At 33.1% G+C, this 27,787-nt stretch overlaps 1 protein-coding gene across 1 annotated transcript in view; it reads left to right on the forward strand.

Moving 5' to 3' along the window:
- The window catches only part of LOC106117298 (uncharacterized), an 83,851-nt gene that overhangs the window by 44,682 nt on the left and 11,382 nt on the right, over positions 1-27,787 (forward strand). The window contains exon 2 of the mRNA XM_013311538.1: positions 16,846-17,055. Coding sequence (XP_013166992.1) covers positions 16,846-17,055 — 210 coding nt within the window. The remainder of the gene's footprint in view (positions 1-16,845; positions 17,056-27,787) is intronic.

A 27,787-nucleotide genomic window follows, 5' to 3' on the forward strand; every position in this document is an offset into this window, starting at 1 on the left:
ATTATCTATTTTTTGTTTGTGCATCATCTGACTCTCCTTCTGCTTCTTGTTCGACTTCTATTTCTTGTATAATAGTAGCTCCATTGCCTGTTGCCCCTTTATACTTTCCTTTATCACCTTTTAGTACGGTTTTGTTTAATTCTTCATTACTATCATCTTCATCATCATCATCGTCGTCATCATACTCATCATAATGTCGGTTAACTATCGGGTTATTAGTCGGGAATGGTATAGGAAAGGGTATTGGAATGTTATGGGAATTATCTGAACAACAATTGCAGCAACCACATGTCGTTCCACCGTTTTTATTTCTTCCAGCTAGCATTAGTATTGTTAGCAACAAGCCGAGGTCTTCGTCGCTCTGAGAGTAGACCGTTGGAGATCCATATCCTATGGGACTTATAGCTTGTGATGATACCTCCTAAAACAAAAGAAAACCGGTTATAACTAGTTTTTTAAATTACTAAAAACAGATAAGTAACAAACACTAGTAGTAATACTCGTAGGTGCTATGGTTTAAACTCCACGAGAAGCGCGTATTTTGCAAGTTTATTGCAGTGTTTCTTTTTGTATATCAAATACGAAATCTAAGTTTAACTTACATGAAAACAATAAAGGATTATAACAAATATTACACAAGTTCCAAGTAGATTCCGCATAGTTATTAGAGTGTTACGTTATTCTAAAATAAGATTTAGATATTAAAGTGTATGATTCATCTTGTAAACCAACTGTTGGCGTAAGTGCTGGTGAAATATAAACATTTTCAATTTTATACTTTCCATATTATAACTTCAAAATATTGCATCACGAGATTGAACCGATTTTATCTAATCTAAGGCAATTACATCATGTATTCATGACTTTATCTCACGTGTTGGATGTTTAGATACCAAGTTTTGATATGTTTATTTCAAATCAAACGTATATTGGTAAATAAAGTCAGCGGTGTATTACTTAGAAATGCACCTTATCTTACTAATATTATAAATACGAAAGTTTAGATGGATGGATGTTTGTTACAAGGTATCTCTAGAACTGGTCAATGAATCTTGATGAAATTTGGCACAAATGCAGGATAGTCTGGAAGAACACATAGGCTACTAATTAAGTTCTTTTTTAATTCCGCAATTCCGTAATTACGCAATTTTTTACATCTAATTACGATTTATGTTGTTAGACTAAATCCGTAACTGTGCGTTTCTAAGCTAAAAAAACCTGTACAAAAAACATGGTCTACGTTTTTTTCTCGAAGATAATGAGAGTGACAATGGTATGTTTTTCTAGTGTTTCGGCAGTTGCAAACGCACGCTGCAGAACTTAGAAAAAGATCAAGCTAACGTTAGAATTTGATAACATTACTATTGTCAATTGTCTTAAGTTATGCGACCTTCGAATCTTAATGCTTCAACCTTAAATATATTAGACATTAAATATATGCTCTCAAGATTTAAATTAAAAAAACACTCTTAAATAGTCTGCTTTATTTTTTTTTTTACTAGTACTGACCAAACTCTTGGTTAATCTCATAAATGTAGATAAAATCTCATACGTTCTATGAATTTTTTTCATAATTTCATCTGGAAAATATTTTGCTATGAACAATTAAATTTTTTCATCATTCCCATGTAATAGTCAAAGTCATAGCGATTAATCAGATTCCAACATCACAATGCTTATTGTATCGTCAATGTCATATTCAAAAAATGCTTATTATTACTTCGATTGTTGTATGGGGATATTGCAAACGAAAATCTGTTTCAACCTTTGATATATATTGTCCAAAAGACTTGAATCCAAAACGATTCAATCTGTAATTTTCAAGCCAATTGCCACAAACTGAATATGATAGGGATGTTATGTGACTAAGAATGTTTTTAAACTTTTGAGCAAAATCAGAGCATTACACTTGTATATTACAAAAACTATAGGCAGTAACTAAAGTGATTCCTGATGCGAAGATGATTGTGCAAACTTTTTCGTACCATAACTAACCGTTCGTAACTACCTATTTCGGCTAAAACGGCACGTTGAAGTGAAATAAAATTTTACAACGATCATTTTAAATGAATATTAATTTATATTTGTAACTAGAATAAATTACTTATTGATACTAGTGATGCAGGACTCATTATAAGAATTATTCAAGCCAATCATCTTCATATTCATCACTATGGTGTCCTCGTTTACGCGATGATCTATGGTGGGAAGGTCCTGTGTTTATGATAGGATTATTCGTTGGAATCGGTATAGGAAATGGTACTGGTACATTGCCTCTTCCAGATTTGCAAGATCGGCAACATCCATTATTACAGCTTCCTCGGTCATTGTTGAACATGGCTAAAATAATTAAAGGCAACCATTCCTTTAATGAAGTTTTCTTTTTCTTTACTATGATTTGCTGCGGTGGATTAAATTGTGGGTACCCGTATGGATACCAATTAGAATAAGAATAAGGATTGATTTGTGCAGATGGGTAACTCTCAGTCGACGGTGTTGGTAGAGCTGCATTGATAAACGTAATTCGCGGCGCTTCCACATTAGGTGGTGGTATGGAAATCTGTAAATTAACTGGAATCGTTTGACCATTTCCAGTAGTCAAAACAGAGTTAGCATACATTGGCTCATTGGCTAAACTCCTTGTAAATTCGATTGGTGCATTCACCATCGGTAGAACCGTAGGACCAATTGGGACTTGACCCGACATTACTACTGGTTCAGGACAATTACATACTTCTTCTTTAGGCTGAGTATGCAATACAGGAGGTGGTGGTTGAACAAACTGATGAATTGGTGGTATGAATGGATTATTTTGTTGAGTGATTTGATTTAAACCTGGTGATATAACCAGTGGTGGTACTTCGGGTGGTATTGTGGTTGGATGTACTGGAGAAAATTGGAGGGGAGGTCCTGGTTTTGTGTGGGATGTCGGGACCATTTGTGGAGCCGGTCGGACAGTTTCATGTTGATATTGCTGCATTGGCGCTGTACTAACAGTCTTCTGAACTTCTTGTACTTGTGTTGTTATTTCTGGCGGTGTTATTCCGAGTGGTTGTATCTTTGTAAGAATTTCAGGTAGTACTCCATTGGCTGCAGCTATCGTTAGCAATGAGTTTAGTAGCTGCGGTGTAGGCGATTGTGGATGGTTGTTAGGCGTTTCTGTAGCACACTGTTTGTAAACTGCTTGATTTTGTGGAGTCGGTGCTCCTTGTGCCGTGTTTTCGCTTGAAGCTTGACTAATCTGTAATTAAAAAACATGTTTACTTAAAATTATTTTAGGTTTTTTTGAGTTGCATTAATAATCTTTTTTTTACTTACAATTATCGATAAAAATATAATTATCTTTAAATATGTCCACTTTAGTGGACACTCCATGTCGAACAATCTTATAACCTTTATTTATTAACTTATATAACTTAATTTCTTTCTTTATCAGTAATTATACAAATAAATTTATCTGTACAAAGTTAAGTAAGATCTTACTACATTATTTGAATTCGATATCAAAGTGGTTACAAGTTGTGCATATTAAGCAAGTTTTGTTTAATTTTGAAATACACATATATGTGCAGTATTTCAATGAATTTGTCAGAAATTAATTACAATTAGATAAATAAGATTAAGTTTGAAATAAAGTTTTATCTCTTACCTATTAATAAAAGCTGAATATAAAAAAGTTCGCTCTCAAAAACTGTGTTTAACGTTTTTAACAAAATGACGTTTCTTGTTACAGGTATAACTTTGGAACAGCAATCCTCACCTACGTAGAAATATAAAATAATACATTTAATATAAGTTGAAGTAGTTATTTAATTAATCTGGACTTATTTATCACGTGAATAGCAATAAAAACACGCATCTTTGGACAAGTGATCATAAGATACAAGAAGATATCAGTCCCGAAACTAAACTATTAAATTCATAAGACATTTAAAAAATTTAAATATCTTAAGTTATGTATTTAAATTACCATCAACAACGTTACATATTCCATAACCAGCTGTCGCTCGCGGCCATGTCCGCGCGTTATTAAAAAAAACATAATCAGTACTGAATGCCTACTAGTTCTTCCAGACTATGTTCTATATGTATACCGAATTTCATCGAGATCCGTTCAGCAGCTGTGATACCTTCAAACATCCATCCATCCATCCAAACATTCGCATTTATAATATTAGTAAGATTACATATTCCATACTTAGAGAGTATTATTTATAATATGTTAAAACAGACACATGTTTTTACTATGCCACTTTCTAAAATTACGTCATAGCGACTTTGAATAGCAATAACTAGTATTGTTTATAGAATAATAAATAAAAAATTAAAGTAAACAAATATCTATTTATCCTCTTACGTTATTAAAGTCATTCTCTGCTATAATAACAAGAAATAACATGTTATTAAAGAGATGAAGATTACAAAATCTGGTTCTTTTTCATTTATCTAATCTTGCTTTCCTTTTCTCTCTTATTCTCTGTACGACCTTCCCAAAAAAAGCGTAGATCGGCTGTAGGGACTACTATCACTTACGCAGTTATAACTTTACTAGTTGTCGCCCGTGACTCCGTCCGCGCGGAATTAAAAAAAAATAATTAGTAGCCTATGTTTTAAAAAATGTGTTAAAAGAATTTATTAGTAGCCAACATCCGAGAATGGGCAGGGGTTGCGAGTGCCGCCCAACTATTTCGCCTCGTACAACACAACAACAGAAAATATGGAGAACTGATGGCCAACCATCGTTAGTCGGAGAGGCACCTCAAGAAGAAGAAGTAGCCTATGTGTTATTCCATGTTCTATATGTATGCCAAATTTCATTGAAATCCGTTCAGCCCGTTCTGGAGATAACTTCTAAAAAACATCCATCTAAACATTGGCATTTATAATATTAGAAAAAACTACTGTTGTTTTTAGTATGGTGTTCACTTTATCACTTGTACCGTTAGTTCATTTACTTCTTCCATAAAAATACATCATTACAATGCACGTCACAAGACAGGACGATGCTCATCTATAACGGAGCTCTCGGAAATAGGAAGGAACTACTTATTTTTATGAGCCCCTTTGCTCTACGACATGGTAAAGACTGGAAAAATAACTTAAGAATTTTTACTCAATGTTTTAACACGATACTGCCGTGTACATTTATTCATAAACTTTAAGATGGAAATAGATAAACTTAGATATGATAGGCATGATATTATTGTTACAAACGTACTGGTTGGAAAAATTGTAGCGATTTTAAAAGGAATAAAATTTCAAATCAACTTAGTAAGGCACCACCAAATATTTTTGTTCTTTTAGTACTGCTTTAACAAATATTTACACGTGTAATATTAGATTTTGTTTGTGCTTCAGATAAGGCTAGAAGAAATACACTTAAGAGACGGAAGTTTTACGAATATGTCTTGTCTTTTTTTATAGGGACGTTGGTCCGTATGAACTTGTCAGTCCCATAATATGTCTTATCTGTTCACTTGGTGTCCGTTTAAGATAATCTTCAAGTGGTAAATACTTCCCTTCCCTGTGTTGTTCATAGGGTGTTACGTTTTTTTACTACAAAATACTTATACGGTCAGTTTCATCATCATCATCAGCCTATACTCGTCCTCTGCTGGACATAGGCCTTTCCCATGGTACGCCACTGAGCACGATCCTCGGCCACTCTCTTCCAGCTCTTGCCAGCTGCCCTGCGAAGATCACCGCTCCACCGAGTCTGAGGATGTCCTACACTACGTTTGCCGACCCGTGGTCTCCAGGAACTGGTCGAAGGCTTTAGTCTTTAGACTCTGTGGAATTGGCGATGTGAAGAGTTTCCCATACGCTGCTCATCCCAACTGTATTCTTGTCAGTTTACACTGGTGGAATATTTGTAGAAAGACATATTGTCATCTCTTTTTTTGGAAGCAAAATGCGAAGGATTCTATAATAATTTTATATTCTTTTATTTTGTGCAAGACGACAAACATTGCAGTAATGTATTCACAACTCGTCCTTTTTTAACAGTGCTGTCTTTATTAAAAATATACAGTTTCATTTCTTCGAAACTCCACACAAAGACTCATTTATTGCTTTCTAAAATGTTTTATCGTCTTAGCAACCATTTTAATAATAGCAACTAAAAATTTACCTACGAAATTATTTAATTTGATAAACTTGAATCCGTCTCCAAAAAGTTAGATTTTACTTAGCAAAATGCTGATATTGATATATTGAAAATCCGAAATTAATCCATACAGATGAATAAAATTGGAATGTCTGTATGTAATATCAAAATAGAATAAAGCTCACGAAGTCGTAGACTACTGAGTATAAAAATATTTTTAATTTAAAAATAAACAAGTAATGTTAACTTCGTTGAGGTTTCATCTGGAAAATTCTAGAAAGATGTAATCATATACCATGCCATTTATTAATTCACATATGTAATCTATAAGTGACGTAAACATATAAGTAATTGTGTATTTTGAACAATGGCACAAGAAGAATGGGCGATATGGATGATCGAAGCGACCTTTGCATCATGACCTAAATAACCACTCCCCAGAACCGCACCAAAGACTAAACAATAACAATCAAAACCATAGATGTAAAAAACATTTGCGTGAAAAGATAAATGATGAAAATTTTGCAACTATGCACAAATTCAAGGGATGTAAATTTTAAGTAAGTTCCCAACTGGGATCTGCTTTTATGAAAACAATATTAACTTTTTCGTGCTAAACTTTGTTACGTCAGTACTTTTTAATCATAAAAGCTTGTGTTTAACCGTTTAAGATGTTTCATTTTTAGTATGTACTTTTATTTATTTTTTCTGCCTATATAACTAAGACATAACATGCATTTATACTTTTAAACCGAATTTATCACAGAACAGACTAAATTACTATAATAAAATAATTCTTAGAACTGGCTGGTAAACATTTGATTGTACCATTTATATTAAAAAGAAATAAACACTGGCTAGTAATATTTTAATCGTCTATTACACAATACAAACGAACGTGGCGTTGATAAAGGGCGTTGCCCCGCTACCTGTGTCTTATCATTTCGTACGCGCCATATCTACGCGACGAATTGTGAAATGCGAGATGTTGTGCAACTGAAAACGTGCTTCGCTCGAGGAAGTCGCCTTGACGAAGATTTGTTTTTTTTTCCTATTCATTATTTTATTTATAGCTGGCACTGTAGCAAGTCGGTAAACGTTTTTTTTGTGTTATTTTTTTTTATTTGTAACTGTACAGCTTATGACTCTTTAAAAAATAACAATAATATCGATTTTTTTATTCCTCTTTTTTATTATAAGGTGGTAAATGAATAAACGGTCACCTGAATATACTGAAATACCGCAGCGATCGCAACTCATAGTCATCTGCAATTGCTTTTTTTTATGAAATGAAATTAATTCTATGTAATCAAAATTTATTGATTTAAACACATCTATATTACTGGCACTACTTGCAGCGATAAAAATAATTTAACGATACAACTTTGCGGATAAGAAAAACGAGTACGATGAAGTTTACGTATAGTTCCAACTTTATTTTCAGTCGCCACCACTCTCATGAACTTGTCTGGAACTTGTACTATTGTAGCGAAATGTACACAATTGTGGCTTTATTTATATGTTTACTACATATATGTCTGAACAATATACCAAAGTACAGTCGCGTCCAAAACTTTTAAATTATAAAACTCATAGCGACATAATGTTTGAATTTAAAAAAAAAATTTAAATAACAATTATTAATGCATAAAAAGTAAATGCTACCAAAAGTCATGAATATCGTGAGCTTTTCCATTGTGCAGAAACGTTCCAGTCCTAAAATGCAAAAACATAATGAAGGTTTTGTTTCCAGGATATTACGTGCGCCCATATTTTCCTTGAATATGAGAATACAGTACTTTTAACAATCCTTTACAAGAATTACAGCATAGAAATATAGGTGAGACTTCTTTTTAAATTACGAAAAATGTAGTTTGCTTAAACTTTATGCTTATAAATATTTCTATATTTAATAAATTTGTAAAATTATTAAAGTTAAACCTACATAAAAACAAAAAGTAAAAAAATAAGGTCAAAAAGTCAAATGAAGGATTCTCTTTTAATCTAAATAATAATTTAAAAAGGGTCTGGAGGTCTGGAAGTTTGTCAAAGTTGTGTACGTAAAGTAAATTCGTTCATAAATCAGCGTTGTCAAACCCTTTTTCCTTTGAACATTGCTAACGCAACTCAACGCTTTTTGTTGCTCCATTGAATAGTCAACATAATTGGCAGGGAATTTATATTTATAATATATTTCGTGTTTAAAATATTCATCCTGTTATATCATTTTTAATTCATCATTAACTTATGTATGTATCTATTTACGTATTTTACTGCATTTTAACGGTAACACTGTGTGACGTCAAACGTTCATGATTACTACTAAATGGTAAATATATTATAATTATACTAGCTGTGTCCGCGACTTCGTCCGCGCGAAATACTGTCTTTTAGCATTTTAATTATCTAGGCCATTTATTTTAATTACACTTATAATACATAACAACAAAACATATTAAACTCACAAAATATTTACATGAACCTCACATTTTCTAAAACAAACTTTCAATTTTATTTTGCACCGTTAAAGGTAAATTATTTACAAATATTTAATGACATATTTATTTATATCAAATTGTAACTAAAAAAAATTTCAACTCCTTACAACCCCTTTTCGCGTTAAAAAGTAGCCTATGTCCTTCCCCAGGGTCTAGACTATCTGGGTACTAGATTCATTTAAATCGGTTCAGTAGTTTTTGTGTGAAAGAAGACAGACAGACAAACAGAGTTACTTTCGCATTTATAATATGAGTAAGGATTTCGTTACTTAAACGACGTGTCGCCTAGTCCTTTTAGTGTCAATGACCAGGCCTTGCCGAGGGCCTTTATCAGATATACCATGAGGAGTCTTCCAAAGAACATCTTGGCATTCCAGATTCGTAGATTTGACATCTCTAACCATTGTGTTTTATACTTTACACGTTTTATACGAGATATGAACAAATGGTTTAGTAGACGTTTGTGGCAGTGAGAAATTACAGTTAAATAAAGGTTCAGTGTTCTCTTTGGATTGTCTGTCACAGATTCATTAACCAAAATAATAGTACTTTAAACCTTTTTTATTCATTTAACGCGTCGTTGTGGTCCACAAGTTCACACCAAGAATACAACGGAGCTGTCAAGCTAAGCTTTAAATTTATTATTCTTTGTGTTAAAAAATTAAAAAGTAAAACATTATGTTGGTATGAATTCGAGCATATTTACGAAAATTATTATTCTCTTTATTTGGATTTCAAGGTTTGTTTAATAAAAGATATTTTTGCCAGTTAGTGAACATTGAACCACGTATTGTTAACACAATATTTGATTTCATACAGTCTCTAAATAAATAATCGTACATCAAATTTTGACCATAGAATTACCCTGTATTTTATTGTATCTCGTACTTTTTGAAAATGACAAAACCTTAGTTTTTTTCAAGGCGACCGATACTTTCGTATTACATTTTAAAATTAATATATCTTTTACGTCGTTGGAATTGTTTTGTAAAGATTCTAGACAAGAATTGTATATATTTTCAAATCGACAAAATACAGAGTTAAGAAAATACGAAGTAATTCATATGTAATAAAGTTAAAATAAATATTACAATTTTTCGACAACATTGTCCTTTTTCATAAAATACTTTATCTTCAGCTATATTTCTACGTTCTTTGGCATTCTGCATTCTTCTTAACCCTTCTTCAATTACATTACCTTACTGTTTTTAGAATGTTAAAGAGTTGTTTTTTTTACTAATTATTTACAATGAAATAAGTTCTGTGCTCAGTACCTTATGACGAAAAACCGTGAAGATATGAAAGAACCTCTTAATAACGTGATAAACACGTTAAGCTCAATTTTACAAAGTAAATTGAAGGCGAGCTTTCGCCGAGAGCCTCTAGTCGTGAAAGGCAAAGCGTTTTCCACATTTTCTGTAAACATTTATAGTAAATGCAACTTTAATACCAAGCAACAGGGTATCAATTTGCATTAGTATATATTTGCAACGTGCTGTTACGCCCTTGACCGAATCGAAAATCCCGCACCGTCCTTTTATGGCTTGAAAATTAACATTAAAATTTCACTCCACAGCTTCCACGTCGACGTCAACGTCACGTCACTGGAATATCACTTAGTGAGCTTTCACGTTGACTTGGTAATATTAAAACAGCATCCGAGATTATTAGAAAACTATTTCTATATATAATACTTGTCATTCGAATACATGGCACACAAAAATCTTACTAATGATGGATGTTTGTTAGAAGGTATCTCCAGAACGGCAGTAAAAGAACTAACGGTGAGATGATAAAGTGAACACCATACTAAAAACAATAGTAGTTTTGCTAATATCATAAATGCGAATGTTTAGATGGATGGATGTTTGTTAGAAGGTATCTCCAGAACGGCAGGATCGATCTCGCTGAAATTTAGCAGAGATATAGAACATAGTTTGAAAGAACACATAGGCTACTAATTAAGGTTTTTTTTAATCCCGCGTAGGTAGTCTTAGGCGACAGCTATTGTATTATATAAACCCTTCTCATTTTGTTAAAAAAATTAAGACAAAATAAGGTATTAATAACCCAATATAATACTAGCATGTAGGATATAAGCGTAGATTATAGGATGTAGGAATTACCGCATATCTGTAGTGAAGCGAAATCTCGATGGCGGACGATATCGATTGCGATTCAATTGTCGCGCATCGTAGCATCTCTCGTTACATATCAGCCATATAGTATATTGCTAACCTAGGTAAGATCTAATAAATTAGTTATTAGCACACATATTCGAAACGAAACATTTGCCTAGATTTCGCCGAAGTGGCGAAGATCCGTTTCATCGACGCTGGAAAGAAAGAGAGAAGATAACATTTCCCCTTACTCTGCGTCCTCTCCTCCATCGACTTACAAAATACCTAACAAATACTTTAGTAATAATCGCCCGTATCGCAAGAACCACTATCAAATACCACTTTAGATGCGGACATATTAAACTAAACTACCGACAAGCAACAAGTCATGGATAACAGTTATAATTTAATTTTCTTATAAATTTACCTCAACGCTCTTGCAATTGCAAATTGTTCAAACATAAACTTTACTTGATAAAAACTCTCAAGTAAACAAGGTTTCTATTGGCCGACGGCCATTTTGACTTAATTAACTTCGAATACATTTAAGAGATTATTATGCCAATAAGATAAAGAACATGGAATCTAAAAATCAAATGCACAACCTTTATCATATCAGTGTTCTTATTTAAGTAATCTTCAAATTGAAACTACATACAACAAACGTAAAATCTAAAAAATAAACGTAAAGATAAATTTTGTATGCATTTAAAGTTCATAATTGCCCGTCAGTTATAGACAACTCAATTTGCCACGGGAACATTCAATAAAAGTTTCCCTAACTACTGCATAACTGTATTCAATATACGCTACTGTCGGTCTGTCGGTAGACGCTTTTGCAGACGGCTGCATCCAAGATGGCGCGCGATCAATGGTTGCCATGGTAACGCGTCGCGCTCAGCTGGCTCAAACAGTCTGGAAACAAAACACGGTAGCGCTCCCGAATGCGAACTAAAGAACTAAACATTTGAGGCTATAGAATGAGATAGACTCATCTTTAGTTGACTAGATACTTGTAGGTTATCAAACAACATGGATATATTGTCCCGACTCAAGTATTATATATGGGAATAAAATTATCCTAACTAAATCTCTAGACACGCAGATTTTTTTTTCTCACTTAGTCCTTCATCATTAAGTCATCTTTTATGCAAATAAATGAAATTGTTTGTCTATAAAGTCGTAGAAGCAGTCATAGTTTGGTTTGAGTACTAATATTTTAGTCAAAACAAACACAACATCACAGACATGTAAATTGATTTCCTTGTTAGCGGACTAGACGAGGTTTTGCGTTTAATATTGTTTTATTTAGATCGTGACTAGTATCTTAAATGCAGCTGCAGTTGAATGTTGGCAGTTAGAGTGTTAGTAAATGAAACTTAGCTAAATTTAACATCTAAACTATGGAATAATTTATAAGGGTCGTCCCACAACACACATAAAAGTTACATAGTTGAAAGTCATGAAGATTTTATGAAACTACTTAAAACATTTATAGTCTCGAGTGGCCATAATGAATTAGCAGCACCAACCTCTAATTACTCGACTAGATAAAATGTCTTTCATGATGATGAGGGGAATGCGTACATATATTTATTTTTGCTGCATTTTAGTTGATGTCATTTAAGTGCCATGTGATCATTAAAGTTTATAAATAAACACCAGCTGTAAGATCGACCTCGTTAAAGTTAACTTACCGGCCTAACAAACTGCCTTATGGTATAAAAAAATGAATTTCTTATGAAGTTACTTAAGTCTTAACAGACATATAAACAAGTCTGAAGACAATTTTAAAGACCATTAAGTTTTTAAACCAAAAAAAACTTAATTAGTAACCTATGTGTTCTTCAGACTATGTTCTACATCTATGCTAAATTTCAGCGAGATCTATGGAGCCGTTCCGTCGTTACCATCTAACAGACAATCCATCCAAACATTCGCGTTTATAATATAAGATAATTTTAGTATACTCAATTTAAAGACATTAAAAACTTGGAAGCTAATAACATAAAGACCATGACTCTAAATACTTTTACGAACCTCCTTAAACGTAGTAAAATCTCGATTGCAATTAGGGTACAGTTTCGTCAGTTCAACCAATGCAAATACATGATTGATGTTCATTGTACCCAGCATCTATCGGCCGTTGCCGCTTCCCAATTTGGCGCGAGCCGAGCGTGCGGGCGCGCCAACATAACGTACTGTATGTGTGTACGTGTGCTACTATTTATACCACGTGGTCGAACGACGCCCGAGCTGACCCCCTCCCTCACTGCCCCGTACCCCCCTTTGCCATGTCCTATCCCGTTCTTTATAATTATAGACGGAATCCATTGCAAATTGTATTACAAGCTATAGTCGATGATGATCCCGTCGTATGACTCATTGGAATCGTAAATAAACAGTGTCCGACTGTATGTCCGTTTTTTTTTCTTTTACCCCTGGTTTCTTTTTAGATTTTATTGAATAAATTCGTTCGTAATTCTGAAGGTCGATTGTAAATTTAGTTCATCAGTTTTTTTGACAATGTGTCATTGGTATATATAAAGTACCAACGTCCGTGAACCAAGCTGCAGCGCTTCTCTGCGTTTTTCACTCACACACGTGAAACAGTTTACCTAAGTATTATTTAGTTACTAGCTGTCGCCCGCGATTCCTTCCGCGCGCGTTTAAAAAAAGACAAAACCAGTAGCCTATGTGTGCTTCCAAACTGTGTTCAACATCTATGCCAAATTACAGATCCGTTGATCTGTTCCGGAGATACCTTCAAACAAACATCCATCAAAACATTCGCATTTATATGATAGGTATTATTATAATCAAGTCTTTTCGAGAGTGCGGTAGTTATTCACTTTAAATGTTGAAGAAACTTCAAATAACCGGTGGCGCGGATTTATTGACGTAAAACTTCGACGGACTCGCTTCAAACTAAAACGTTTACGAAGTTAATCAAACCGGTAATAAAGTCATAATACCAACTGTTATACTGTTCATTTATTGTAATAATGCGAATTGGTTTGTCATAAAATTAAAAACAAATCGAAACTTTTGCGAATTAATTTTAATAACAACTGTCAAAACTATTTGGTTAACACTAAGTATAATTGTTTTTTAATCGACTTCAAAAAGAAGGAGGTTATCTATTCGTTTGTGTTTTTTTGTTATCGGCAACGCAAATACATCAAAGTAATGAATTATTTTTTCTTTTAGATATAACAGACACTCCAATTTTTAAGTGTCAATTTCGGCACTCAGAAAGCAATGATTAGAAAATCATATATTTCATGATATTGGCATAAGCATGTGCCCATACTAAAATTTTGCAATTAAATTGTTTGCAGTCAAATAACTGAAATGTCTACTGCATTGCGGTTTTGCTGCACCAGGTGCAATTTAACATACTCTATGTTAAATTAAGTTAATTCTAGATTTTATATGAGACGTGGACAAGGAATTCGCTTATCTTTATAATTAGACATAATTCTACTTCAAAGTAGCGCTCGCCCGTGTCTTAGTAGCCCAAGGGTCCTTCAGAATATGTTCTATCTTTGTGAAATTTCAGCAAGATCCATGCAGCCGTTCTAGAGATACCTTCTGACAAACATCCAATCATCCATACAACTAAACGTTCCCATTTTAGTATTAGTAAGATAAATTTTTCATCAGTATCTTGTTCTCAGGTCACATTTACATAAGTAACGTCGCCAAAATATGTTTTCTTCTTCCATGTTTTTACTCATACCATGCTAATGTTTTATTATTTTTAATACTGATATTTCTTTTAGTGCCTTTTAGTTTTCAAGTTAATACAATTAGTCAAGGAAACAAATCATCTTACTAATATAAGTATAGTATAAGTGCGAATGTTTAGATGGATGGATGTTTGTTTGAAGGTATCAGAACGGCGTAACGGGTCTCGTTGAAATTTGGCATATATATAAAACATAGTCTGGAAGAACACGTAGGCTACTAATTATTTTAATTCTGTGCGGTCGGTCGCAGGCGACAACTAGTCTTAATATCTTTCCACGATAATTGAATAATGATTTAATAATACGTTGATCAAAGTCATTGATTGCATTGCAAGCAAACAAACGGAGCGTAAAAGTTTTTATGTGTCGAAAAGATATTGATATGTAATATTTACTCAGCCCTCGGCCTTTTGCCAGATAATGGCAGACATAAAATTTATTAACGTTTTTGTTTACGTGACTTAACCGAAGGCAGTGTGTGATTTCTTACATATTCAAGGTCCAATGTGATCTTAATACATTCTGTCTAGACAATAACAAAGGCGAGGTTACGATAATTCAAACTAAACGCAAATAAACTAAATGAAATTTTGTTTGTATGTATAATAAACATTAAATACAAAAACTGAACTAATAATATGAAAAAACACAGCAATTTTACATGTTTCGGTGTTTTTGCGAGGCGCTGTTTTGTCCAAATATTGTGACGCTTTCGAAATTTTCCCGCCATTTTAAAAGGTGACAGACTAAAACCTTTTTCGACAAAAGTTTATCTTACTGATATTATAAATACCAAAGTTTAAATGAATATATGGAAGACTGGATGTTTGTTGGAAAGGATCTCCAGAACGGCAAAACGAATCTCGATAAAGCTTGACGGAAACATAGAACATAGTCTAGATGAACACATAAGCATTTTAATTTAACGCCAGCGGAGTCGCGGGCATAAGCTTGTATATTTCATAATGTTTAATGTTTATTTATTAATCAGAAGCTCCTGTTCCATCTTATATAGCGAAGATACATGCAATGCAAAATTCATAAAACGATTTATCATTTTAGGTCATCCTTTTAACTCGAATCGTTAACAAACCGATGTATTTCTGGCGTTCAAGGCAAACTATGTTGCCAAGTTTCGCACCTAGTTACCAGTTAGTGATTACTTTAATAGCATAGAAAGCGCACTGAACTCGATGGTAAATTATATAGCACGTGGATAATACAAAAATATCCGCCATGCTGCCTGACGTCAACTAAATTGTAGGCCAAGGAGAGGTAACGAAAATAACGTGCGCCAAAATCAAGATGTTTTAAAAGATTGAATGTAAAGAGATTGCATGCATACGCTACTGACATCTTTGCAAACAAATTGTGAAGGAAATAACTTGACTTTTATAAATTGAATTTTTATCATATTGCTCACTTTTAAGCTTGGTTTCCACTACCGAAACACCTATACAAAACCATCTTACTATCTTATCTTACTTAATATTATAAATGCCAATGTTTAGATGGACGGATTTATGTTTGTTTGAAGGTATCTTTAGAACGGCTGAACAGATCGCGATGATATTTGCCATACATATAGAACTTAGGCTGGAAGAACAGATAGGCTGCTAATTATGTTTTTTTTAAATTTTGCGTGTACTGAGTCGTGGTCGACAGCTAGTAAAATTATTTTTATAAGATACTATACTTTCTCAATAATAAATTTTGGGTTCAAGGTTTATCGCATTGCGGTAACGCTTTAGGGAGACGTTTTAAATTTTCTCAAGATTAAAATTTTATGCAGCGTGTTCTTCATTCGTTCATGATCTTGTACAAATAAGAAATTGAACAAGAAACAATTCCAAAATCTAATTTAAGTATAACAAATCTAATACACGTTTTATTTCCATGACAAATATGACAACAAAACATTCCCCCCTTCGTATATGAAAACCGTCACTCAGTCCTGTGCAAACAGGAAAATAAAACAATGAAACAATGCCTCTTTTGTTTTCAGCCATTTGTCGTATAAATTATAAAACTCTGCTCAAAATATCGTTTTATTTTAGCAACTTATCTTATGTACTTACATATAGTAAAGTGAGATGAACAAAAATTAATATTAAAATCTATTGTAAGATATTTGTATATACATTCCATTACGTATCACGGGTTTCTGAGACAAAAATATATCGTCATTCCTATTATTATTTTTAACACGACAGAGATAACAATATGTTATAAACGGAGATTTAGATTTCAGAAACCCACGGGTAGATATTGTAATTTACCACTATAATATAATATTACACCTAGAAATGACCAATATCTATCCTATTTACGTCTAATATCTAATTTACGTCGTAATTCTTTGTTTCCAGAGTTATGCAGCGTCAACACCCACAAAGGCATCATCAGCACCTCCACACACGACGCTTCAGCGCACGGTGCGGGGCGCAGCAGGCAGCGGAGCGCCGGCGCGGGTGATACCCCGCTTCCATTTCCCCAAGGGCCGCCCTCCGCCACCGCACCAGCAGGACCATGCGCTTCACAAAGTGCAGTCAGCCTTCGCCACATTTCCTAATAGTCAGGTAATTGCCTTTATCTATAGAGCGCTGTATAAACGGAGTTAAACATGAATGAAAGTAAACTACAAAAAATAATCTTTTTACTTGTCTATACTTATTTATTCGGTCTTTCACGTGTTTTTTTTGGTTTAGCTATATATATAAACATTATAAAATCTTATTTCTTTAAACCAAAAAAACCCGTATGAATGTATCCTAACGAAATTCAATTTCATAATAGCATCCCGAATCCGATCTCGGGCCAATAGCTACGCTGAATCATTTTCAATTTGTGTATAAAATATGAATGGAAACTGGGCTTAACAGATTATATATTTTATAGATATTTATATTATACAAGTTGTCGCCCGTGACACCTTCCTCGCGTAATTAAAAAAAAATAATTAGTCGCCTATATGTTCTTCCACAATATGTTCTACATCTATGCCAAATTTCAGCGAGGTCCATGCGGTTGTTCTGGAGATGTATTCTAATAAACATCCATCCATTCTTCTAACCATTCGTATTTATAATATTTTCCTAATCCTCTAATAATGTAAAGTTTTTTATTACACTGAGAACGTAAAAATTCATAAAAAATATTACTCAGTACAACATTTTATTACTTTTTAAGTGATAATCGCAATATATCTCATAAAATTGCTCGCATTTTTATTCAAATAGATAAGATATTATAATACGATTTCTATTACAAGCTTAATAAAATCCATATGGACGCTTCAATTGAGTTTACGCTTTCTAATAGCAAGATCAAACGGATTCTTAAGAAAGGTGAAAATTCACTTGACTCTATAAATAATTCCGCAAGGGAAAAGGCATTGGGCAGCATATAATTATAATATGGGTACATGGATATGTTCATACATCCATTTGATTTAACTTAAATAGGATAAACAGAAATAGTTAATAAAGTTTTGCTTTTTTTATATCATAAGGTGGCAAACGAGCGAGCGGCCACCTGGAATCACTGAAATAGCGAAGTAACCGTTGCCTATAGACATACGCAATTGCATATGCGTTGCCTACCTTTACTCGACGGAGGAGATGATGCACAGAAAGAAAATATTTTCCCTTCCCATGCATCCTCTTATCCGGAAAGTACACTTCCACTTCCCATCCTTTCCTTATAAGAAAAAGGATGGGAAGGGAAGAGGACTAAATTAGGTCTCCGGGACGCACACTCATCAGACGAAATGCGGAATTGCTTCCACTTCACGCCTGTCTTCTGTGTGGTCGTGGTATTCATGCTGCGCTTTTATAAAACTTTTTGCTACAAATACTTGGCTAAAAATAATAATATTTTTACCCTTAGCCCTCATACACACGGGCGCTTTTAATCGCCTGACAAAATGCATTTTCATATATCTTTACTTAGGGTATCGCTTTTAAAACGCGACGCTTTTTATCCCGCAGCGTTACATTTTAAGCGCGGGGCTAACGGAATAACACCTATTTTTAAAACGTTCGTCGCTCGAGAGCCGCCAACGCCGAGTTGTAACGAGGCGTTAAACAAACGTCCGTACGAATAAAAACTTATCGCTCGTTACATTCTTGATATGGAATGTCTAAAAAACACTTAAGTCTACATTTATGAAGGGTTTATTGATTGACTGATTATTATAGCTTATAGGCAAAGTTAAAAATATAACAACAATAATTTACAGAATAAATTTATAATTTTCCAGCCGCCCGTTAGTCACGTAGCTAATTTAAGAAATGGCCGAGACTAACCGTCATTTTGCGAGAGAGCGATTCACGCTGATATCTATATTTAATCAAGATTAGATGAAGAAAAGCTTTCGTGATTCAAAAATTTAAGATGGAAATATTTAAAATAATATCTCCTGTGAACGATACTTGGAACAGATATTTAGGTACTTAAGGACGTCTAGACAGTGCAATCCTTTTAAGTCTTTTACAATTCAAATATGAATAGACATCGACAAATATTTGAAGCATGTCTACAAATATTATACATATATATATCTACATATTGTTGCTCTTTTTAACGGAGCTTTAAGATTTGAATCTTTTATAAAAGTTGTTGGAAAATTCAAATATGAGATTAACTATTCTGCCTTCATTCATAAAACTTTTACGTACTGGTTTGAGCTTAAGTGAATATTTAAAATCACAAAAACACGTCTTTTAATAAATTTACTTTATCAAAGGTCTACTACGACAGTGTTACAATTATTCTGTGAATACAAAGCCAACAATTACCTTTCTCGCATGCATTTGCAAATTTAATTGGCGCTTTGCATGTCATTACACATTGCATACTGCCAACGTCTTGTATACGTCAACTAAATTAGGTTGTAATGTAGAAGCTAATTTAAGTCATAATTTAGCTACTAGCTGTCGCCCGCGAGTCTGTCCGCGCGGAATTAAAAAAAATCTTAATTAGTAGCCCATGTGTTCATTCATCCATCTAAGCAATTGCATTTATAATATAAGTAAGATCTAATAATCCTCAGATTTAAATGAAATATACAATTCTTTTGTGTAATATCTATAAGATTGTTTGCCAAAGGTTTGCCAAATACCTACTCAATACGTCTGTATCCAAAACACGAGTCCAATTTGGGCGACATCCAAATTTGGTTATGCTTCAATCTAAATTGATAATAAAACGAATAAATTGGATTTTTTGGAATAATTGCTTTAAGATATCAAAATTAATTCAGCTTAAAGTAAACGATTAAATTTTCATTTATGGAATATCGTATTAAAATATATATTTTAAATAAAACATTTTCTTCTCCTATGGCTTCTACTATTTTAATCTATTACTAATTTGGCTGTTTCTGATGTTAGAAAGGTATGATTTGTTGGAGTTTGTTGATCACTTAACGACTAAATCGGCATACACAATGCCATCACATTTGTCGATTGTAAAATTGGCACCAAGTTTATAAATGCTTAGTACTTTGTTTTCCATTTTTGTTATAACATTGAAATGTCCCAGGACACAATATGTAGTTTCTACGGACGGAAAATATCATTCGAATATATTCAGTTAGGCTGACGTCGAGTAAAGCTCGTATGGATGCAAATACTGTAAGCACAATGACGTCTATGACCTGGAGTTTGAATATGAGAAAATCAAGCTGCCATTTTATAACATCTTTAGATTCATTTAAAAGTAATATGGAACGTTATCAGCGAAGAATATAACAAAGATTAATTTTTATATTCAACTAGCTGTCGCCCGCGACTCCGTCCGCATGGTATAAAAAAAGTAAAATAGTTCCCGGTAATTATTCAGTTTTTTTTCAACTTTTAAACTTTCCCTAGAACACCACGAACATTACTAGACAAAGATAAGATAAATCCGTTCAGCCGTTCTCAAGTTTTAGCGACACTAACGAACAGCAATTGATTTTTACACATATAGATAGATAAGATAAGATTTATAATTTTAGGAAACCATAAATTGAATATAAATTCACACAGCGTATCTCAGTGTAGTGGTGCAGGAAGTCTTCGGAGGTAGATACTGAACATCCATCCAATGAATTCCAATTGTCCGATACCTTTTTACTGATCCGTTATATATTCAAACTAAACATTCAAATTATTGTTTATATTATACAGCTTCGAGACAGCTGTAAAGGAAATTGAAAACAAGAATATTACTTAATCTTCAGAAAATAACTTTATTATTTTCGAAGGCTACAAGGCAGAAGACTTAATCAAGAATTGATTCAATAAACATCTTTACAAAGTTTGAATTACCTAATAAATAAAAACCATTTCTTTAAGAAGGTAAATATCATGCTAAAAACAATGTCCCTTCCGCATCTCAAATCGGGTGGTTCTTTGGCACTTTGAACTCTTTTTAGAGCATCTGGAGTCGCGTCAGGGCTGGCAATGTGCCAGGCAAGCTTTGTTACCCTCGATACTGCCACGATCTATTCACGCTGACACGTCCTACCATCGATGGAACTTACTAACTTGAATATTAAAAAAATGATTAATGTAATATACTTAATAAAAAGGTTTCATAGCTTACCATCAACATAATTCATATAATATTTACGACGATACATATAGATATTCTTTTTTTTTAGTAAAAGGTGGCAAATGGCCATCATATTTCGTTAAAAATCGAAGCTACTGCGTCCTATATAAATCTTCAATAAGTTGACAAATCATTACTTTAAATAGAAAAAGTCAGAGACATAGAGAGAAAGGGTGTTACCCCTTCCCACCGCTTCCTTTTAAGAAAAAGGATGGAAAGGTAAAGATGACTAAAATTAGGTCTCCGGCACGTATGTACCTTCAGACATAACGCGGAGTTGCTTCCACTTCATTCGTGTCTTCTGTATCTTATGGTATTTCAACAGACGATCTTCCGCATTCGCGGATGTTATTGTTTCTGCTGTCTACTACTATTGTATTAGCAATAAGACAATATTTTTTTTTAGTTTATATTATTTCATTCCATAAATAATTTCATCAATAACCTTGAAACTCAAACACAATTATTCAAGTTAGTAGAACCATCATAGTTCATTAAGAATCATTATAAATGAAAAGCAATTTATCAAATAATACGATATACGAGTAGTAGTGAATATCAATTTTACTGTTGAATCGTTAAATGAAAATTGGTTATTTCGATGCCAATAAAACTGGTCCCTAAAGTTTATATTAATATAAACCGCAAAGTAATGACTACGGTAACGTAAATTAACTTCCTAAGTTCAGATATAAACATGAAAATTAATTTGCGTTGAAACTGTTTTATAGAGTTACTTTGGTATTTAACATTCTAAATCAAAACAAGTAATAGATTTAAGGACTTGGTATTGCATAATTTCTTTCGATTGATTATTGAATGTTTCAATTGGACATTAAATTCGTTCAAAATAAACTAAAAAACTAACTAATTTATCCGCAAAAATGCTTTCAGCAATAGTAACGTTTCTAACGTATGCGTACGTAGAAGAAACGTGTTCTTGACATGTGTAATTAAAATGTTGCGTATAATTCCCGACAAAATGTAGAGGGATGTCATGCTCTCATGGCATGCCGACAACAATATAAGTAACTAGCTGTCGCCCGCGACTCCGTCCGCGTGAATTTATAAAAAAAAAACTTAATTAGTGTAGCCTATGTGTTCTTTCAGACTAAGTTCTATACGTATGCCAAATTTAATAGAGATCCGTTCAGCCGTTCTATAGATATCTTTAAACACCCATCCATCCACATCACATCCATCTAAACATTCGCATTAATAATATTAATAAGTTAAATAAAAGGCAGCTCTTCAAGGCATAAATTCGAAAAAATGAATAAATCCTATGTCCGTCTCCTGGCTCTGAGCTACCTCGTCACCAATTTTCAGCCATGTCAGTAAAGCCGTTCTTGAGTTATAAATAGTGTAACTAACACGACTTTCTTTTATATATATAGAAGATATGCTATCCGGGAGTATCAAAAGACATGACTATATGATAAATAACATTGTAAATTGTTCTGACGTTGTTAATTTGCACAAAACCTACTATATATTATATTATACTTAAAATTATTTTCAATTTAACGTGATTAAAAGTATTAGTAACTTTCTGACAAGACGTATACGTATTTTCTTAGGTCTCCTTTTTTTTACTTTTTTTCCACGTGAAATGAACAGGTTACTTTGTTAGTAACGTTAGCAAAGTTAGTAAAGTTTCTGTTAAAGTGTGTCTTTGTAAATCTTCGTCTTAATGTTGAATATTTTATCAGCTAACGCTTCCCACAAAACCGCCGTAAGCAATTTGACACCTAAAGTGAGTAGTTTACACTTAAGCTCCAAGATTTTAGCTTAACTTGAAGTAAATAAGTTGACTCAAAATGAGAAGTAATACTTAAGTTTGTTACTAAGTTTAAGCTTTACAAAAAATTTTACTAAGCTACTAGTTTTGTGAAGATTACGGGTTTATTGATTTGGTACCTATATGCTTCATAATTTCCATATAATCTTGCAACATCATCTTTTTTATATGCTACAAAACTGAAACGTACATCTTTGTCATTGACACTGACAACTTTTTTAAATTCTCTTTTTCCACGTCAATAACTGTAGCTGTAGTTACATTTTTCCTTCGTTCGTATTAAATTACGACTTAAATTCACAAGACAAAGACATTTTCAAATGACAATAGCTGAGAATAAATCCAATTTCATGACGCTTTGGGTCAGAGCCAAATCTGCCGCATTTCCTGGCTCTTTATGTCAAGATCGTTCAGATATGATGAATATCAAAAGAAGTTTTTAAAATTGTAAAACATCTTTCGAGATCCTCTTTCAATCGCTACTTAAATACTTCGAAAGTCATCTACCATCTACCGTGGGTTTCTGAGAGCTAAATACCTGTTTAATCGTGGTTTTGTAAGACTAAATTCTCTGCATAAAACATATCGTCATCCCTCTCAATATCTTGAACAACATAGAGATAACAACATAATTTAAACGGAGATATTGGCATCATGGCTAATCGTCTAGTGATAAGAAATTTTGGTTGTGGAATCTTCCTTCTTTCTGATTGTGCCATGTTTTTACTTACTGTATAAAATACACAAGCCTAACATATAATGTTGAAATTTCATCAAGGCTTATATTTTAAGCAAATTTATCTTGTTATTATGTCTTTAGGAGAATCTCAGCGGAGCTACTAATTAAGCAGGCGAGTGCGCGCCGAGGCAATGTTCAGCAAAATTAATGAATCAACCCTTGCATAATTATCTCCTGCCAACACCTGAACCGAGCCACTTATAAAATTGTTTCTCATTCTATGAAAAAGTCAATTCATTTTTATCATAGTTAACGTGTACATACGCTCAATCGAGACAATCAGACATAACAAATTGTAATTTTACTTCTTTGTAATATTATAAATGCGAATGTTTAGATGTATGGATGTTTTTTTGAAAGTATCTCCACAACTGCTGAACGGATCTCGATAAAATTTTGCATACATATAGAACATCGTGTGGAAGAAAATATAAGTTACTAATTTTTTTATCACCTGCGGACGGAGTCATTGGCGACTGCTAGTCTTTGATAAAAATTCTCATGTTAGTTACTATACTCCTACGTAACGGCTTGACCGATTTAAGCATATTTTTGTTTATTCAGTAAATCTGAGAATCGCGAAATCTGAAGTCGCAGTCGACAGCTAGTCATCATGTAAGAATTACCTCTAATGCTAATTATGAGAATTAAAACAAACACTGAAGAATTCTAATTTTTTTAGATTTTACTTGTTTTAAATGAATAAGGCAGCAATAAGGGCAATAAAACTGAATTTTAATCGGTTATAAATTAAACATATCAATTTTATTATAAAATATTTCTAACTGTGACCGTCTGTCAATATTTTAAGATTATACTGTTATATTAATACGAAACCTTTATGAATAAATTAAATGAATTTTCGACTCTCAATGTTGATGTATCTATAGAGCCAGATTTATATTCCTCCAATTTATAATATAGATTATTGAACGTCCAATACAATTTGGTTCAATAAAGCCCCGCTACGTTCTCAGATATGTTTGTATTAAATTTTAATCTGTGGAAGCTTCGCTTGAAATATTAACTTTTATAAGTATACATTTTTTTATAATTATAAGCGTCAATAGCCTAATGGTTGAGGGTACGGATTTCCAATCACGAGGTCGGGGGTTCGAATCCCGCCATTCGACTATTGTCGTAAACCATATCCTAGCACAAGCTTAGAGCTTATTTGGAATGGTAAAAGAAATATTCCTAAATAAAAAAAAATATGCTAATATTTTATAGAAAAAAAAATTCCCTGTTGTCATAATGTGCTTGGAGTAGCATAAGTTACACTGTTCGCTCTCAATTTCGATTTAAAAAAAGGAATTTTTTAAACAAAGATTTCAACAAAGTATTACTTAATATTTGCATAATAAATATCTCCACTAAATAAGCTCACAGTTAAAGTGTCATATCGTTTCGAAGTAATAATAAAAAACCCTCCAAATGAATAAATAACTCAATTTTGTGACACCTGATGAATATTTAAAATTCACTGAAACAGAAACAAAATATCTGTGACCTTTACCTTTATTCGTTACAGTAAGATGGATGCCAAAGTAAATGTTCAAATTCAATTCATTGAGTTTAATTCAATTATACGCCGGAATTACATTCGAAGTTAATTTTAATAACGTTTCAGAGATTAACGAAGCGATTCCATCAAACTTCTGCTACCAATGGAATGGTTTACTGTAAGTCAGCGACCTAATTCCATATTCAAATGTTTCTAACATATTGCATAAGGCCGTTCGTACACACGTAAACGTAAATCTTCGCAACTAATATCGTGCAGCACGTCGTACGTACGCGACGCAAGTCGTCTATTCGGTCAGTACAGATATCACACAGACGCAATAATATAATTTAAATGAGTGTTTCGGCAATACGGTTACGTAATTACAAAATAATAATTACATATCCGTCTTATCTCAATCTTGCAGATCAATTAAATTAACGTTTTAACACTTTTTAATATTGGGTAAAATTATAATAAGGAACATTTACGAAATTACCAAGATGTCTGTATTGTTAGCGAATTATAGCCGTGGGATCGCTCCCACGTAGTAAACGAGGATTGACCTACAAATGTTAACGCTTCAACATCTTAAAGGATATACTGCAGGGCTGCCAACTTGACAACAAACGTAGATCCAAACACAAATACTCAGTAATAATAAGGTATCTTGTATTTATTTTCTAGGTCTTTACAAACTACAATAAAACAAAAGTGGTGATTATATTTTTAGAATTTATAAAGAAAGAAGAACACTTTTTCACGGCTTTCAATTTATTTCATCGTGGAAAATTTCCAAATATATTCTAAAGTTTACTTCGTTGCTTTTACGCATCTTTTAATAGGTATGCTTATGCCAAAAAAGATAAAAAAAAGTAAAAAGCCATTGATATGCACTAAATTCCGCTAATTAAAAAAAACGGCTTGTACATATTTAGAGATTAGGCGCCAAACGACATTTTTTTACGTTAACTGGAAATAGCTAATTCAAATTACACAACTAAACTGTGTACATATATCTTTCGTTATATTGCATCGTAAAACTGTTTATGAACGCACCAATACACTGGCTTGTTATTTAGAACACGTCTTTGTTCCTAGAAAATCATTCAAATACAGGACAAATTAACCAATACTATTCCCGAGTTCTAAAGAGCAAGATTGACCTAATATCTTATTGAGTTACATCGTTAATGAACAACTGCTTGAAATACCCCGTCTATTGATTTATCGGAAAACGGAATGTTGTCGTAACTTCAGAAATATGACGTCATTGTTTATAGGACAAATTCTCCGTCTCTCGGACCATCCTCTTTACCTCCTGATACGATAAGTCGACCACTTGACCCGATTCATATATTTTCAACCTTCCTCTATTTCTTTTTTTATTAACTTCCCAGGAAAACGTATAATACTAGGTAATAGTTAAAGATGTTATTATTATGTCTAGAATACAGATGGAACTCCATTGCTTTTAAAATTTTTAAAGCAAAATCTTGAAGTAACATATCAGGCACTTAAGAATTAGGTATTAATAAATTCAAACGCATAGATTTTTAACAACTGTAAAAGAGTAATTGTTGCCGACAGATACGGAACCTTTTTACACGTTTTTTAATCATAATTGTTATATTTTTGTATTTAGAACATATTATATTTTTTCTTCCTTTTTTGTCTGTATTTAAAAATCAGTTGTAAATATATGTTCTAAAAGTGCGTGCTTATCTCTTCATTTTCATAATTCTATTTTATATTTTCATTTTGTCTTTTAATTTTATTATATAAATTCATCTTAATTCAAACACTCTTTCCATCCTCATATTTTCCGTCATCTTAATAATTACGTATCAGCCAGTCTTAATTTATTAATTAGCACTTATAATAGTAATATTGTTGCATAACGTAGACAGCGGATGTCGCGACACAGTAGCTGTGCTGTCAAAGTTAGCCGACCGAGGCAACGACTACGGTATAAATAGGTCTGTCCACAGGGTTGCTGCCTACACGGGTTTGACCCGAATTTTAAGAGTTTGTGTAGTGCAATTCGACCTATGGTTTTGACTTGAGATAGATGTCTTAGGATCATAATGTCCAGAGTGGACGTTGTTTTTTTTTCATCGTCTGCCAATGAGTCAAAGGTAAACAAGGCATTGGTTTTTGTTGTTGTTTTGCCAGTGGCCATGTATACATTTTTTTGTAAGTTGGCAGCCCTACCTGTGAAGTAGACGTGACCCAATTCGCGCAGGTCAACGGCCTCGGAAGGGGACCGTTTTAGGGAAAACGATGTTCCAAGAACGACAGACACGCTGTAAAAGTGACAAATGTTTACGATTCAACCGTTTAGATTCAATATTTACGTGTATACTCTTAGCATTTAGTTGGGACAGAAAGAAATTGCATACTTCTTAAATGCTAACAATATAAAATAGGTCACTTACATCAAAATATTGTTCTGTTGGTTACTGAATTGTATTTTGATGTGAAATATTAACCCACGGCTTATAGCTGCTAGAATGTATAATTATAACAAAACTTGTATTTACCCGCTACATCATCCATGAGGATTTGGAATGTTACTCAGTCGTACTGTAGATTTCTAATACCCATATTTTTTAAACCCGACTAACATTTATTTGAATTTATTCGTTAGATAAAAAAATAATAACT

This window comes from Papilio xuthus, unplaced genomic scaffold (assembly GCF_000836235.2).
Source record: "Papilio xuthus unplaced genomic scaffold, Pxut_1.1 DF827680.1, whole genome shotgun sequence".
NCBI classification, from domain to species: Eukaryota; Metazoa; Arthropoda; class Insecta; order Lepidoptera; family Papilionidae; genus Papilio; species Papilio xuthus.